Raw genomic sequence first — 18,176 nt, 5'->3', positions numbered from 1 at the left:
ATTTGCATATATTCTTTGGAGACATTCACTAACGTTGACAGTGATTTTCACAGGGTGTGCAAACAGGCAAAGACCTAGGTAGTTGAAGTTCAGTCATCTTTTTGTTGACAGAATAACATGAGTCTTTGTTGAAGAGAAACATATATTGATGATTTCTGAGCAGTCTTAGCTTCGCCTGGCTGCCTCTAAAACATCTGATGCTTGGTCCACTGGACTTTTTCTTGTCTTTCCTCTCCCAGTTTTATTGAGACAGAAATGACATACATCATTGTATAAGTGTAATGTGTACAGTGCATTGGTTTGAGTTACATATATTATGAAATGATAAGCAGTAAGTTTAGTTAGCTTAGCATCCATTGTGTCATATGGATATGATCAAAAAAGGAAGCAAAAAAATTACTTTCCCCTTGTGATGGCAACTCTTAGGATTTCTTTTATTTCTTTTATTTTTATTTCTTTTAATTTTTTTTAACTCTTAGGATTTCATATGTATCATATGCAGTGTTAACTCAGAATTTTTTATTTTTTAGCTATTGGATTTTTTCTTAAGAGATTTGTGGAAAATTTTAGAGGCAATTTAGTATGTGCAGAAGAGGGTAAAGACTTTGGAATGGGACAGACCTGGACTTTATTGGCTTGGCCATTTACCAGCAGATTTTATTGACCTGGCCATTTAGTAGTATGTGATCTTGGGATGTGAATTGAGCCCTCCAAATCTCATTTCTGTATCTAAAAATTTTCTGACATAGAAGCACTAGTAAGTATTAGCTAGTACTTTATCCTTCTCTAGGCAGAGATATATCCAGTATGCTTCAGAAATAGATTGTTCTCTGTTACTGAAAATTCTCCAGGGAAAAAACCACTCCTCTCTTTGCCCCCATTACTTCTGTCTGTATCTCTGTTTTATAGTTTTTCATAGTTATTTAGTCCTAATCAGACAAAGACTGAGAGACATAATAAACTAGTCTCGCAAAATTTCTTGTAAGGTGGTTGAATTTTGCTGTTCTCAGGTATAAAACAACTGGGATTTTTAGAAGGAGATGTTGAGTCCTCGATGTGAGATTAACTTTATATTTCAAAGTACTACTTTTTCCTTTTCAGTACTCTGTGGTATTTAGTGTCCTGTTGATAATATGATCTCACTTGGTCCTCATTCCTCTTATAATTTATTTAAATAATTTTTTAGTGCCCATTCCTGATTTTAATGCCCTATGCTCAGGTCTTATCTATCAAAAGTAAGTTGCTCATTGTTATCACTTCTCTTTTTAACCCTTAATATTTAAGTATTTAATATATTCTCTGTTTATTTTTTTAACCTACCATTCATATGTAATCTGAGTTCTGTTTTACCACTCTTTAGAAAGTGAGTCTCACAAAAAACACCATTATTTGTAAAAAGACTAAAAAACCCTTTCTTGGTCCTCATGCTTGTCCTGGAGCATTTGATACTGGTGATCATCCATTCCCTCCTTGATTACCCTTTCTTGTTTTTTTCCCTACCTCTCTCACTGCCTTTTTTCCACCCCCTATCCTTTGTTGATTGCTTTTCCATCTCCTGCTTTCTAATTTTGGCTATCCCCACAGGCTTAGTCCTTAGCACTCTGCTCTTCTTTCTTGCCCCAAGCCCTAACGGCCAGCATTTCCCATGTCTTTAGCTAGCACCTCCACGCATATGACTTCTAAACTTAAGTTCTCAGCTGACTCAAATTGAATTCTGGTATTTTCAGCTGCTTCCAGAACATTACTGTTTGTAGCTCCTTTGCTGCTGTTTTAAATTCAGTATATTTAAAATTGAACTTTTCAGGGTCACTGACTGGCTCAGTTGGTAGAGTGTACAGCTTTTGATCTTGGGTTGTGAGTTCAAGCCCCACATTGGGTGTAGAGATTACTTAAAAATAAAATCTTAAAAAAATTAAATTAAAAAAACTGAATTAAAAAAAAAGATTTTGGGATCCCTGGGTGGCGCAGCGGTTTGGCGCCTGCCTTTGGCCCAGGGCGCGATCCTGGAGACCCGGGATCGAATCCCACGTCGGGCTCCCGGTGCATGGAGCCTGCTTCTCCCTCTGCCTGTGTCTCTGCCTCTCTCTCTCTGTACGACTATCATAAATAAATAAAAATTAAAAAAAGATTTTATTTATTTATTTATTCATGAGAGACACACAGAGAGAGGCAGAAACATAGGCAGAGGGAGAAGCAGGCTCCCTCCTGGGAGCTGGATGTGGGACTCCATCCCAGGACCCCAGGATCATGACTGGAGCTGAAGGCAGATGCTCAACCCCTGAGCCACCCAGGCACCCAAAATTGAACTTTTCAAATCCACTTTCTTCCCAACCCTCACGACCTGCTTGTTTCTGTTGTGCAAGTTTGAAATCTTAGACCCATTTGAGGGAGAGCTCTTAAAATCTTGGAGCCAGGTTACATGGGCTCACAAGAGCTGAATACTAATTTTGTGAGCTGATTGCTAAGCATAGCCATTATGAAAAATTAAATTATATAAACTTACAATTAAATAAATTATATTTAAAATAAATGCAATAAATGCTCAAAACACATCACCTCGTAATTATTTTACTACATGTTAATATTGTCTATGCTCTTGAGGTTAATTATGTCTGTTGTATCTCTGATGAAAAAAGTATATAGTGGTGTGCTGTTGTACATTTCTTCCCAACATTGAGTTTAGTGGTATTATATTAGTGGCTGGAATTTGGTCATGGTGGGAGTATGTACATCATGGAAATCAACAGATGCTACAAGTCTGAGCTATATGTGTTATTTTGTCTAGACTTGAAGTAGTGGAGAAAATGTTAATATTGCAAATTAAAATAAAAAGTGTTATATCTATATTCATATTATGAATAGCACAAAAATATTAAAGAAATATTCCTTCAGTGTTTGAAAGCTATTAACCAATTCATCATAACCATTTTCTCCAACTGGTGATAATCTACCCATCACCTTCTTAATCCTTCACTCACACAGGTACAAACACTTATGCCTTGCATATTTCTACCTCTGTACCTTATGTGCTGTGGTTTTATGATCTTTTGTCTTCTGTCTAAACATTTTCTAATCCTTCCAGGGGTGCCTGGGTAGCTCTGTTGGTTGAGTGTTCAACTTTTGATTTTGGCTCAGATCTTGATCTCAGGGTCATGTGATTGAGCCCTGCTTTAGTCTCTGCACTCAGCACGAAGTTGGCTTGAGATGCTCTCCTTCTGTGCCTCCCCCAGCTCTCTGTCTCTCTCAAATAGATAAAATCTTAACCGCCCCCGCCCCCCGTCCTTCTAGTTCGTTTTCTTCCAGGAAGTATCACCAGCTATTTCCAGCCTTTATCTTTTTTTTATTTTTTTTAAATAATCTCTACACTCAATGTGGGGCTTGAACTCACATCAAAATCAAGTCACATAAAAAAAAAAAAAAAATCAAGTCACATGCTCTACCCACTGAACAGTCAGACGACCCCCATAGCCATGATCTTTTCTGACTCTCATTCTGTTTGGAATGTTAGAATATTATAATTGGAAATGACTGCAGTACAGTTTTCCACTCAAATGTGGAAATCCTAGTATCCCAGGCTCTGCTTGAAAATTTCAGTGACTAGAAACCCACTGCTTCTGGAAGTAGCCCTTTTTATTGTTGTCTAGAGAATTATTTATGTTGGAAATGAATCTTCTTCCTTATTATACTTGCCACTAGTCTTCTGATTCTGTGTTGTGTCACTCAGTGAAGTTGTCACTGGACTTGGAACGAACCAGAAAACCTACTGCCACTTCCTGCAGCTGTGTGACGTTAACTTCTCAAAGTCTCAGTTCCTTCTGAGGATACATAAATAAACGTCACAGGGCAGTTTGGATTAAATAAATAAAATGAGATTCTGACTGATTATAAAGCACAGTAGTTAATGGCAAAGACTAACTTCAGAAAAGACCAAACTGAGGCCAGTTTTTCCACTTGTGACCTTGGGCAAGTTACTCAACCTCTCTTTCCCTTGTTTCTAAATGTGTAAAATAGAAGTACTACCTACTTTGTCAGTGTCAGAGAGAGCTGAGGTAATGTGTACAGTATTCAGCATGGTGTTTGACATTAACCACAGATTTTCCCAAAGTGAGATGTTTTCCCACGGTTTCAAGTTATAAAATTGCAATTGTTATTTTCACAAGGAAAATCACCCTCAAAAGTTTTTTTTATTTCTTTTGAGAGAGAATAAGCACAAGCAAGAAGGGCAGAGGCAGAGGGAGAGACAGAATCTCAAGCAGACTGAGATTCTGAGTGTGGAGCCCAACCCAGGGCTCAATCTCACGATCCTGAGATCATGACCTGAACTAAAATCAAGAGTTGGACACTTGACTGTGCCATCCAGAAGCCCCTAAATAGATAAATCTTTTTTTTTTTTTTTTGGAAAGAAATATTTGGTAGGAGAGGAGTTAACATGTAGATACATCCCATGAAACACTGGGTATCTAGCATTTTTGTTCCCTTGGCACTATGGAAGGCTTTTCTTTTCTTTTCTTTTCTTTTCTTTTCTTTTCTTTTCTTTTCTTTTCTTTTCTTTCTTTTCTTTCTTTTCTTTTCTAGGTTTTTATTAATTTAAATAATCTCTGCACCCAATTGGGGCTCAAACTCACAACTTTGAGATCAAGAGTTATATGCTCTTCCGGCTGAGCCAGCCACGCGCCCCCTGAAGGCTTTTCTGATTCTGACTGGACTCATCTGTCATTGGCCATTATATCACATTTTGGTCCAAAATAATTCTTGAGGGTTTTAGGATGATTGACTCACCATCTCCTTGTCCAGACTTTTTAGAACATTGTTTACAGTTGGTTAGAGTATGTAATAGATCTGGCTTTACATCGCACATACATTTCTGTTAAGTGTTACCATTTCATATATATTGTACTGCAAACTGAAAATTCCTGAATTTTATTATTGTTTGCTGTTTCAAATTCTTTATTTTATTTTATTTTATTTTATTTTATTTTATTATTTTTAAGATTTTATTTACTTATTCATGAGAGACACACACACACAGAGAGGCAGAGACACAGGCAGAAGGAGAAGCAGGCTCCATGCAGGGAGTCCGATGTGGGACTCAATCCCGGGTCTCCAGGATCACACCCTGGGCTGCAGGCGGTGCTAAACTGCTGCGCCAGTGGGGCTGCCCTGTTTCAAATTCTTTAATCTTTGTTTACCTAGAACCAGAAATTCTCGTGTAGATAATAAAATAATTCAAGATCAAATAAAAATCTATCTGTTTCACTCTTATACACAGGTCCGTAAACACATCAATGATCTTTATGAAGATCTGCGGGATGGCCACAACCTGATCTCTCTGCTGGAGGTCCTCTCGGGCATCAAACTGGTGAGCTTCTCCCTTTTTCTCATGAGTGACCTCACAAATGCATCCCTGCTAATGACCTGCTGGTCCGTCTTGTTGAGTGCCAGGACGGTGGCCACCACTGCCTGCTTTCTGTTATGATAGAGGAAGAAATAGAGATATTATTGGTGGACTTTGTTTCTAACTCAGACTGAGTTTTAAAATGATGTAATTTTATCTTAATGTGAATTGATGTATCATATTATTTCTTGATGGAGTTAGGTATCAGTTTTATTCCTTTCATATCTGCATTTTTTTTCTCCTTACTTGTTCTTTATCTGTTTGTAGAGATAGTATTTAGGAACAGTAGATTTCACATTTAAGAGCTATTTTCAGAGCTATTTAGAGTTATTTTCAAGGTTATGTAGAGATATTTTTTCCAGTTCACCTCATACTCTTCCTTCTTTGATTCACTGAATCTCACAGGTTTGGAAAGTACTAAAGTAAAAAAAAAAAAAGGAAAGTACTAAAGTTAGTATCTGAGCACAGCCCAAGTACATTTGAGTTCCTTGGATAATTAAATATGCCTGCCTCCTCCCAAATGTGTTAAACATTGCTTGTGGGAAACACCTACATAACCGAAGGCAAATCCTGCCCAGGCTTCTTGGCTTGTCGGATGATAGTTCTTATATTTGCTTTGAGGAATCAAAATAACCCCACTTGTTGACTCTTTGTTCGTATATTTGAGCCTAATGGAAGCAGGTGATCCTCTGCAGTTTGTGTTCTGCCTCTAGTGTCATAGACAACATATTTTTCATTTAGAAAAGTCCAGGTCTGAATACTGGAAACATCTCTGGGAAGAGAAAGAACTGAAGCCCAGCCCACTCACTGCCTTTGGTGAATTCTTAGTCATTGTTTGTTGTGTTTCAAGAAGGGAATTTGTCACATTAAATTTCGCTCCTTAAGTAATATTCAATTTCTTCAAGGATTGAGGCTTGGCTTCCCATAGCCTCTTTGTCTTGGTTTCATATCTTTTTTGTCTTACGATAGAATTACTTTTATAAATAAAATTGTTTTTTTTTTTTTTTTTAAAGATTTTATTTATTTATGAGAGACACACAAAGAGAAGCAGAGACACAGGCAGAAGGAGAAGCAGGCTCCCTGCAAGGAGCCCAATGTGGGACTTGATCCTGGATTCCGGGCATCCCAACTTTTATAAAATTTTTAATTTTAAAATTGACACTTTTTATTAGCACAGCCACTACTGGTGAATTCCATTTCTTATCTGGCCTTCATTTATAAATCTGATAAGTAATCAAAATGTCACTTTCACATTGCTGGACTTTATTCTTCAGCACTCACAAAGTTACATTTTGGGCATATCTGATGAACTCATAGTGATTTTCTATTGAAAATGATATTTTGGGGTGACATTGCTTCCAAACAGGTTGAAAACACTCTGATCTAATTTCTTTGCCTAGCTTTTGAAAACCTGGAGGTTGTTTATTTTTATGGAGATATTCATAAGATATCATCCTTTCACTGAGAACCATTCAAATTTCTCTTTCATGTTTATTCTCACAATCTCTTTCTCCTTTAGTTGACTCACAAAAACAGAGGGTAGGCGGCCATTGAGAATTAAAGATGTCTGTCTGTCTGTCTCTCTCTCTTTTTTTTTTAAAGATTTTATTTCATTTATTGGGGGGGTGGGTGGGGAGAAAGAGCAGGAGAGAGAGGAGAAGAGCAGAGGAACAGGGAGAGAAGGGACAAGTAGACTCCCCACTGAGTGCAGAGACTGAGGAGGGACTCGATCCCAGTACCTTGAGATCGTGACCTAAGCCCTGAGCTGAAATCAAGAGACAGATGCTTAACCAACTGAGCCACGCAGGCGCCCTGAAGATGTGTTGCAACATAAGTGTTCAGTATAACTGTGTGATATGGTCTTGATTTGGTTTTGCATGTTTTGGGAGGTGGGAGGGTATTTTCATATTTATTTTCACTTTTTTTTTAAATGTTGCATTCATTTCCTTTTCATCTTTGTGTTGTGAATTTTCTGTTACTCTCTCATATCTTTGTGTTGGTTGGTGGCCAAAGGAGCCAGCAGGGCTGAAGACCCTCCGCCTCGTGAGCATGCCCTCCTGGCGCCATACAAACAGCGAGGAGCAGGAGGAGGAAGATGATGATGATGTCGTAGGTCCTCCTGGGATCCCAGCTGGCACTGCAGGGCCATCAGAGAGTCTGAGGTTCTCAAGGTCTCCAAGTAGCTCAGTTACCAACTGCCTTCTTCCCTCTGCCTCTGGGAATTTGGGTCCCAAAGAAAGTGGTTAAAACTAATTGTGCCTCTTGCCACTGTTAGATGATCCTAGAGTGAGGCTTGTTTTGCTTATATGAGAGTGGTTGGCACAAGAAGAATAATGGTGTTCGGAGGTGTCACGTGCCTCTGTGACCTGGAGACCCATACTGTTCTGCTGGCCTTGCTGTGTTTTCTGAGTCTGGATTGCAGAGCTGTGGAAAGTTTAGTTGAAGGCATGACAGTTAATTGCTCATGGCTCCACACTTGAGACTAACTCTCACCCTCTCTGCACTTCTACCCTTCAGGTACTCACCACACAACATGTCATTTGTTTTCAAAGCAGCCTGTTGTTTGCAAACCACTCACTGCATGGAGATACTCTGCCTTGGTCAATAATATCTCTAGTTGCTGTAGAGGACAGTGATTTTTAACTTGCATGCTCTTTGTGGTGGGGAGTAGCAAGGAGTAAAGATAAGAGTGTGTAAGAAGGGCATTTCCTGTTTGTAGGCCCTAAATTATAGCCCATAACCTTTCTCCAGAAATAGAGATTAGGCAATATCCCTATTTCCTGTCCTCTTAAAGTCATATTTTACCTTTTCAATATCCCTGCCCATTGCCGTAGATTCTTCAGTTTCATAGGCTCTGTTGTCCTTAAAGCCATGTTAGCTGAGATGACTGATAAAGAGGTTCTTGCGAAAAAGATTTTTCCTAAATCTTTGATGTAAGAAGTTATCCTGTTGCCCAGAGAGGCCTCAACATCTCTGTAGATTATCCTCATGTGGGAGTGTTGTTTAGAAATATTGGGGGCTCCCAGAGAGATGCTACTACCCATATCTTTACACGTGTTGGGTTACTTTTTGTGCAGTTCAACCTGGGGCAATGTTCTCTCTGTGCAGGCACCTGCCACAGAACTACCTTATTATTCATCAGCCTTTAATTAGTGTACCACTTTGACATGTACAAATGAATTGGGTGTATATAATCTAGCAAGAATGTTGTCTCAGGCCCAGTTTTAGTAAAATAAAAACAACATTGGAAAATGAGCAGGAGAAAAGGTGCCAGAGGTAGATAGCCATCCCTGCATGTTCTCACTGGGCAAATGGATTCTAAACACTTTTGGAGGGATAACAGCTGGACTTTGGACAGGGCAGCAGAGGTACCAGAGGATGGATATGGCTTGTAAGACATCCAGGACTGAGCAACTAGTGGGAAATACCTTTATTTGGAGTATCACTGTTGAACAGCCCTACATCACCAAGACTTTCATTGCTCTTGTTATTTCATACTGATGTAAAAGGTGGCTTTCCTAAACAGACACCTATCTGTCTGGAAAATAGGTTTCTTCCTGATTTTTGTCTCTCGTTTTTTATTTTTTAACTTGTTTATTGAGCATATATAACTCATTCCCTGGTTTAAAATTGGCTGCCTCTGACTTCTTTTGCCAGGTTTTTAATAAGGTTGGCTTTATTACGGCACAATATGCAGTTAGGACTTTCCACCTTCCCTTAAAATAGCATTTAACTGTGATTTCAGGAGCCATACAGCCAGTCTTTGTTCCCATTACCTGCACATCTGTATTATGGCTACAGAAGAACCTGTAGAGAAGCTTCGGCATTGGTTCAGCATTATAGTCAAAATACACTGTGTGTTCACTGGAGGCACAATGGTAAACAAGCATTTTGCAGGCCTCAGCATGGCGAGACACACAGGTCCTGCCACTAAAGGATACTTTATGTGATGCTCCCATGGCTGGCTTCCACCATCAGGGATTCTTTGTGGTCTTTTAGTCCCTGAAATGAAAAAAGACTGGGGTCTGCATGGGTAGATTGGTGCAGCTAAAATTAACAACTTTTTTTGTTTGTCTGCAGCCCCGGGAGAAGGGCAGGATGCGTTTTCACAGGCTGCAGAATGTGCAGATCGCCCTGGACTTCCTAAAGCAGCGACAGGTAGGACGATTCCATGCTTTCTCTGCTCTGCCAGGGACTGTTGGCGTTGAGTCCCTCCATAGGGGGTTCTCAATGCTCCTCCTGGGCCCCTGGTAATTGCTGCATTTGACTGGCCAAGTCTGAGTCTTATTTGCTAGTGAGCAATTGCATTATGTTTGGACAAATCATTTGGTAGTCCTTGCATAGAATCCGTGGCTTTCCTCAATGGGACAGTGTTAACAGAGAAGAGCAGGACACTAAAGATCAAACCTTATGGGGATGTCTGGGTGGCTCCGCAGTGAGCCTTCGGCTTAGGGCGTGATCCCGGGGTCCTGGGATCAAGTCCCACATCTGATTCCCTACAGGGAGTCTGCTTCTCCCTTTGCCTATGTCTCTGCCTCTCTCACTGTGTCTCTCATGAATAAATAAATAAAATCTTTAAAAAAAAAAAACAAGATCAAACGTTATGGACTCACTTTAGGTGGAGGTCAAAAGGAAGATGGGAAATTAAATTGGCAAAGAAGATAGAAAAAAAGTACATTGTCCAGGAAGAGGGAAAGCCAGAAGGCTACATGATCCTGAAAAGTAGAGGAGGGGCTGGTCAGGATTGCCGTTGTGCTGGAGCCACGTCAGACCCGAGGGAAAGATCAAGCCATCAAGCATTGTTGACTTAAGAGAATGGTAGGAATAGAACAGAAACGCAGATGTAGTTTAGTGGGCCTGGATATAGGAGGGGAAGAAAGAAGTTTCCCACGTGTTTTTGGACATAGGAGGAGAAGCCAGTGAAAAGAAGCAGACAGAAATGAGAGTAAGAAGGAGTCCTGAGTGATAAAATGTTAGCCCTGGGAGATGCCATAGAGAGATACCAGCCGAGTTTCTGCATCTCCTAGATAACGAAACTGGGATCTGAACAGGTGAAATAACCTGCCCCAGAGCGCACAAGCTGGAGTGAGCTGGGACTTTGACCTGGGTCTCCTGCACTGGGATTCAGTAATCCTGCCACCACCCGTGCTGTTTCTCCCCTTTTTCCCCACTTCCTGTTGGAAGAAACGAAGTCCAGGGATTGGGGATGAGATTCTGAGCACAGCTGGCATGGTTATCTCTGAAAAAGAAAAGGAAAATCCCCCTCTCTTTAAGATACAGGGAGAAGGAAGGAGGGAGAGATAAAGATGCAGGGGTAGTATGTGGTGGAAAGGTAGATGGATGAGGGTGTCCAAGAGTCTGTCTGCTGAGAACCAGCTGTGTGGAAGAGATAGGTCTGGCTGCGGGTGCTGGGCAGTAGCTCGGGCCAAGCTGACTGACATTGAATGGTATGCATGTTTTTAGAATTAGTTCATTTTTGTCACTTTTATCAGTAGTTCTCATTAACTTGGGAAATTCTTTCTCTGTGCTCCCAGAGCAGTTTACTCCCAATATAAAATCTACTACTCTATTATTTCTCTGTTTGCTGTCATGTTATGTAGGCCCTGTGAGGACCAGGAACAGGATCTACTTAACATTTTTATCTTCATCACCTGTCATAATGAATAGCCCATAACTGACACTTAATAAATATTTGTTGAAATAAATTGACAAATGAAAAGTGGTGGGAGGATTAGAGACAGTGTTTAGGGTACAGGAGAAAGCAAGATTGGAAATGTCTGTGTGTAGAGCTGGAGGGAACCTGGGGGTTCTTAATAGCCAAGATCGATTGAGAAGGATTGATTAGCTACAAGTCTAAATAAGAACCGACGGTAGATTTGATTACTATGATCAAAGGAGAGAATGTGTGTGTGCAGATCAGAATGGTGGATGCAGAGAAGGGCGAAGTGAACTCTGGGACAGCTCTTGGTAATGGGAAGGTCCAAGTTGTAGTTGTATAGGTATCCAAATTGTAGAGTAAAAGTCCTCAGAATGGAGAAGGCACACGAATTGTGCAGATAGGGTAATATTTGGGTCCCTGAGATGAGTGCTAAGGTTGCTAGTTTAGGAGTTAGGTGCTAAATCAGGGGTTTGGAGAGATTGGAAGGTAGTTTGCCAAGGTAGATTTCAGGATGAAAGAGGAAGCTGTTGGATGTGGGACTGAGAAACCTGGACTTAGCTGATCCTGCATCCGACCGGAAGTGGGGAGAAAGGGGACCCATCTGTGGGTCAGTGATTAGTGATTAGAAAACGGTATTCTCAGTCTAGAAGGGCAGCTTTTCCTACCCTCAGTATATAGAAGAGCAGATGGAGATACTGGTGCCTTAGTCTGTTCAGGTTGCCATAACAAAAATACTATCCACTAGGTGGCCTATAAGCAGCAGAAATGTATTTCTCACAGTTCTGGAGACTGGGAAGTCCAAGAGCAAGGCACTACTGGCAGATTCAGTGTCTGGCAAGGGCCTATTTTCTGGTTCATAGTCTGCAGTCTTCTGGCTATGTCCTCACCTGGCTGAAGGACGAGAGAGCTCTCTGGGGTTTCTTTTACAGGGGCACCATTCCTACTCATGATGGCTTCAGCCTCATGACTTAATCATCTCCCAAGGCCCCACCTCCAAATACCATCACATTGAGTCTTATGATTTAACATAATGAATTTTGAAGGGACACAAGCAGTTAGCCTGTAGTATCAGGACACAGTAGGGGAGAAGTGACGCTTGTTTGAGGTCACTGGAGTTCTCTAGAGACATGCAGATTTCAGTTCAGTTGAAGAGATAAAGGCAGAGAAAACAATTGAACAGGAGCTCCGTGAAGGTAGGACAGAAGAGGCTTGCTGAGCTGGTTTTCCAGGTATCCTCAGTTTTAGCACTGAAAGTCCCACATCCCAGGAAATCTCTGCTTCCAGCACATGGGACGGTTGCTGCCCAAGCAGGGGATAGGGCCCGTGTGTCTATGCACTTTGTGTTGTTGGAATGCAATCTTCTAAGTAAACGCAGATGCTACTGGAGGCATGGCCAGGTGTGGATATCTTCAACAGAGGAGGGAAAATGGAGGTGGGAGCAGGCCAAAGACTGGCAAGGAAGGAGAGCTTGGGGAAAAAAGAAACAAAGTCAGGGCTGTGATGACTTAATAAAAAAGCAAGTCAGGATAATACCATGTGCTTATGGGGTTGCCTCACTGATGGGAATGCAAATTTGTGCAATTGTGCTGGAAAATAGTTGGCAATTTCTTTAAAGCTGAACATACACCGTATGACCCAGCAGTCCCACGCCTGCACATTTACCCTGTAGAAATGAAAGCATATGCTCATGAACCTAGGACCTTTATTCATTATTGTCCCAAACTGAAAACAACCGGAATGTTTTTCAGTGGATGAATGGGTAAACACAGTGTTGTCTGTTGATACAAGGGAATACTACCCAGCAACAAAAAGGAGCAAACTACTGGTATATGTGACAGTGTGGATGGAGATCTCAAGGGCATTATGCTGACTGGGAAAAAAAAAAAAGCCATTATCAAAGTCTTACTTATTCATACAACATTCTAGAACAAGTAAAACTGAGAACGGATCAGGGGTTGGCCGGAATTAGTGGTAGGGCCAGAGTGTTGACTACAAGGGGCAGTGTAACATCACCTTTCTTGGGATGACAGAACTGTTCTGTTTTCTATAGTGTAATTACCCACATCTCTATAGATGTGAAAACTCATAGAACTGTGTGTGCATGTGCACACAGTTTAATTGTATACAATGATGAAAATCTATAAAAATGAAATCAGAAAGTCCCCAGAGCTCTGACATCAGCTTCTGTTTCTTTTCCAGGTGAAACTAGTGAATATTCGCAATGACGACATCACGGATGGCAACCCCAAGCTGACCCTGGGCCTGATCTGGACCATTATTTTGCACTTCCAGGTAGGGCCTGTGAAGTTTGGGGCCACTGTTACTTGGCTTGAACATTGCCTAGAAAGAACTAGAAGCTGTATGGACATCCATGGGCTGAGCCCCTAGCCTTCCTTCTCTGTGTGTGGGAGTGGCTTGGGGACAGAGTAGTCTAAACCCAGGACTTCCTGCTCATTTGCATGCTAAAATGGGATTTTTTCATTTGTCTGGTCTGCGTGCTGGCAGTCAGGTAAGAAGTCTGCTCCGCTGAGTCAAAACTGGCTCTGTGGGGACTCAGAGTGTGTTGAAAGGTTTGATGCTTTAGGAGGGTGGAGTGAAGGTTATAATCCTGCTTTGATGTAGACTTTTCCTCATCTCTAATGATCTTAAAACAAGCCAGGTTAATTATAGCACTGCCTTAGTCAGTTTGGGCTTCAATAGAGAAATACAGGCGCACCTTAGAGATACTGCAGGTTTGCTTCTAGACCACCACAGGAAAGCAAGTCAGATGAAGTTTTTGGTTTCCCAGTGCATATATGTCATGTTTACACTGTACTATATAGTCCATAAGTGTGCATTAGCATCAAACCTTTAAAAAAGTATGGAGATCTTAATTAAAAAATACTTTATTGCTAAAAAACTCACCCTCTGAGTTTTCAGTGAGTCAGTAATCACTGATCGCACATCACCATAACAGATATAATGAAAAATTTTGAACTGTTGGGAGAATTACCAAAATGGGACACAGACACGAGCTGAACAAATGCTGTTGGAAACACGGCACCGACAGACCTGCTCGAGGCAGGGTTGCCCCAGACCTCAGAGTGCAATAACATGAAGTGCAATGAAGTGAGGTGCATGTATGCCATGGACCAGGTGGCTTAGCCAACAAACACTTTCTTCTTGTTCTGGAGGCTGGAAGTCTGAGATGAGGGTGCAGCACGTGCAGATTCTTGGTGCGGGCACTGTTCCTGGTTATCTCCTCACAGGAGCTTGCACGCAGAGAAAGAGATCTCCTGTCTCTTCATCCTTTCATAAGGGCCTTCATCCCATTATGGGGGCTCTGTCCTCATCACCTCATCTAAACCTAATTACCTCCCGAAGGCCCCCCCACCTCCAAATATGTTACACTGTGGGTTAGGGCTTCAACACAAATTTTGAGGGGACATGAAACATTCGGTCAGTAGCAAGCACCTCAGAGGCCGGGTTTGTATATATGTGCTTGTAAGCGCAAGCTTGTCGCTTCCATCCACTTGAGAGCAGTGACATCTTGGTAGTGTTCACATGGTCACACTGCCTTCCTCCTCCTGCACTTTCCTGAGAAAGCAAATCCTTTTCAAGTCTGGACTACTGTTGGAAAAGTACGGCCTTATTTTTATGGAAAGACGATCTTGAATCATTTTAGCCCAACCAAACAAAGCTGTTTCTCAGACAGCCCTCATACACAATTGCTGTTTATGAAGCAGACAGATTAGAGGGAGCACTTCTGGAGCAGGTAAGAAAAAGGCTAGTATAGATAACTCAGGGCTCTGGCTCCAGGGGCTGAAGCGGCAGTGGTGTCCTAGTTGGGGCACTAGTGCCACCTACTGGGTAAAAGCAGAGCAGCAGGTGTCCCAGAATTCCTAATCACCTGAGAAAATTCTGAGTTTTGGACTTATTTCTTGAGGCTCTGGTTTGGAGGCACTGCTGACAGTCTGGAAAGTGTGGAAGTAACATGCATTTTTGTGCAACCACGGGGTGTCTTCAGGCATGTATTGGATATAGGGATAACTAGGAGCATGAACTTGGCAAGTGTGCCTTAGCAGGGTGGGAACAAGAACTTTGTTGAGCTTTCATGGAGGACTAGGGTTACTCCCCAGAGGACCCTTATAAGCCCAGGAGGAGATTTTTTTTGCTTTGTTCTTGTTTTTTGTTTTTTTGTTTTGTTTTTAGAGAAACTGTTTTGGTTGTTTATATTTTTGCTGCAGACTTGTCCTGTGAGTGCCCAGTCAGTGTTGGTCTCATAGGGATGAGGTGGGAGGTCTCTATCCACTATGTCTCTATTTACCCTGACTGCAACTCAAACTCTTTTTAAAAGGAAGGTTCGTGTCCTAAGGAATAAGAACTGAATTGGTTAATCAACACTTTGCTGAGGACTGAGGAGATGGGGTAATGGAACTCTTCTTTTCCTGAAAACCTCCATCAGGAAAAAGCTTACTCTCTCTTTCTTTAAAAATTCCTTACAGAAACTTTTAAACATTTATGAAAGTAGAGAATATAATATGAAGAACTGTGATGTACCCATCACCTAGCTCAATAATTCTTAGCTCTTGGCCAGTATTATTTTACCTGTATGCTAATGCACTCCTCAAACCCCAGTAGGTTATCTTGAAAGAAATCTGAAACTTCATGTAACTTCTGTACATATGTCAGTGTGTATCTCTGAAAGATAAGAATTCTTAGTTTAAGCAAACTATTATAACACTATAAAATTCAGTAATTTCTTAAAATCATCAAATATCTGATTGGTGTTCAGATTTCCCCAATTACCTCATTAAAAAAAAAGTTGATATCTTTGAATCAGAATCCCAACAAAGTCTGCATATTGCATTAAATCCTCCCCTCCACCCCCTCCTTCATCCCTGCCCCCACCTGGCCACCTTGCGGTTCATTGAGAAAATCAAGTCTTTTGTCCTTACAGGTTTATAAAGATGCTGATAGCATGTCTCGGGTGTCTTTTGGAACAATATCCTCCATCCTTTTGTTGTCTTGCTTTAAACTGGTGGTTTAGATCTAGACCTGAGGCTCGGTCCCATTCGGGTTCCTTTCTGGGGGATGTGGAGAGCAGGGATGGTTGAGTTGCATATTCCTATTGCTGCTTGTCAGGAGGCGCAATGGGTTCAGCTGTCATCAGCCCGATCCATCAGTTCCCTATTAACTGTTCACCGAATAGTAGTTAGTTGTTCACCTAACTACTGATTATGTTGCTAGTTCCACTATTTCATTAGAAGTTATAGAATGGTGCTACTCCAGTTCTTTCATTCCATCTTCATTATTTAGCTGGAGTGCTTCTGTAAAGAATTTCACCTCATCAATCACCCTGAGAGGTCACACCTATAGACAAAGGGTGATGACAAGATCAATGCTCCCTTCTTTCCCTCTATTTATCAGTTTTCAGTATAACTAATTGGTTCCCTAATATTCTCCAAAGATGACATATGAAAATTTATTTCTTCTTTTTTTTTCTTAGTATCACTTATAACTTATGGGTTTTTAACAGACTTAAATGTATTGCAATAAAATGCAACTATCATTCTTCTTACTACTCAAATAGCTTCATCTTTGACCAATGAGAGCTTCCTAAAGTTGACTCAGTCCTTTGGCATGACTCCCATAGTCCTTTTTGATAATCTCTTTTCTTTCTTTGTGATGGGATGTTCCAGACTTTTTTTGTGTATTTCCTGTCCAAGGCTTGAAATTAGCAATTTCTCCAAGGAACTCTCATTCTTTATTGGCCACAATCTGAATGCTACTGGGTTAGTCACTTTTTCTGTGGACAGAGCTCGCCAATATGTGTATTTTTCTCTTTTAAAAAATCATGAACTTATACTGATATGTCTGAACAAAAACTTAAATTACAGTTTAAGTTTACTTATTTTTTAGTAATCTTTATACACCTCACACGGGGCTCGAACTTATGACTTTGAGATCAAGAGTCTCATGCTCTTCCAACTGAGCCAGCCAGGTGCCCCCAAATTACAGAGTTTTGTTTAACTTATTTTTACTCTATATCTCTTTTACTCATTCTAAAAAATCTTGATCCTAACAACAGTAGCTTATTACTTTTTCCCTTTTCCAGACACACACAGACCCATAGATATCTATATAATCACATGTGTATATTACATGTAATGTACTTGAACCAAAACAACAATCTCAGTGTTATTAACAATATGATTACTGAGACATTTTTGATTTCTTTGCAGTTTTCTTTGTCCTTTGTATATATCTCCTAAGGATGTACAAATAATTATAATTTAAAGTCATTTGAGGGCAGCCCTGGTGGCTCAGCGGTTTAGCAAAGCCTGCCTTCGGCCCAGGGCCTGATCCTGGGGTCCTGGGATTGAGTCCCACATCAGGCTCCCTGCATGCAGCCTGCTTCTCCCTCTGCCTATGTCTCTGCCCCTCTCTCTCCCTCTGTGTGTGTGTCTTTCATGAGTAAATATATAAAATCTTAAGAGAAAAAAATCATTTGAAAAAAATTTGTTTTGTGACACCGTTAATTCAATACACAACTAGGCTCATTTGTTTTTTATTTGCCTCCACATTTTTAGGGATTGCCTTTTCCCCCTTTTAGTTTTATTTCACATTATATAGACCATCTATGTTGTTCCAAAGGGACATTTTAAAAGTAAACATGAATGAAGTCTAGCTTCTATACCTGTTCCTTCCATCCTATTTCTTCCCCTTCCATATTAGTTTGTTAACCATTTAAAAAAAAAATATTTTATTTATTTATTCATGAAAGACAGAGAGAGGCAGAGACACAGACAGAGGGAGAAGCAGGCCCCATGCCAGGAGCCCTATGTGGGACTCAATCATGGGTCTCCAGGGTCACGCCCTGGGCTGAAGGTGGCGCTAAACTGCTGAGCCACCCAGAGATCCCCAGTTTGTTAACCATTTTAAAACCCCTTTTTGGTTGCCATTCTATTGTTTGTTTATTTTAGGAAAATATGTTCCTTTTAAAAAATGACTTTCTTGAGGTAAAATTTACATACCATAAAAATTGACCCATATTCATTATACAATTCAATGATTTTTACAGGTTTTACAGCCATCACTATAACCCACATGTTAGAACATTTTCCCCATACCAGTAACACC

At 40.7% G+C, this 18,176-nt stretch overlaps 1 protein-coding gene across 28 annotated transcripts in view; it reads left to right on the top strand.

Annotated features, from left to right (window-relative positions):
- MACF1 (microtubule actin crosslinking factor 1) overlaps positions 1-18,176 on the top strand; it is a 337,622-nt gene that overhangs the window by 135,706 nt on the left and 183,740 nt on the right. For 27 of the 28 annotated variants that reach the window (XM_072723761.1, XM_072723759.1, XM_072723760.1 and 24 more), the window contains 3 exons: positions 5,270-5,359; positions 9,476-9,553; positions 13,254-13,346. In XM_072723761.1, coding sequence (XP_072579862.1) covers positions 5,270-5,359; positions 9,476-9,553; positions 13,254-13,346 — 261 coding nt within the window. Of the gene's footprint in view, positions 1-5,269; positions 5,360-7,408; positions 7,505-9,475; positions 9,554-13,253; positions 13,347-18,176 lie in introns of all 28 variants that reach the window. The other variant, XM_072723771.1, reaches the window with a different exon arrangement.

The sequence above is a fragment of the Vulpes vulpes genome, chromosome 10 (assembly GCF_048418805.1).
Source record: "Vulpes vulpes isolate BD-2025 chromosome 10, VulVul3, whole genome shotgun sequence".
Classification (NCBI taxonomy): domain Eukaryota; kingdom Metazoa; phylum Chordata; class Mammalia; order Carnivora; family Canidae; genus Vulpes; species Vulpes vulpes.
Note: the sequence above shows the minus strand (reverse complement) of the source record. Positions and strands in the feature narration are given on the sequence as shown.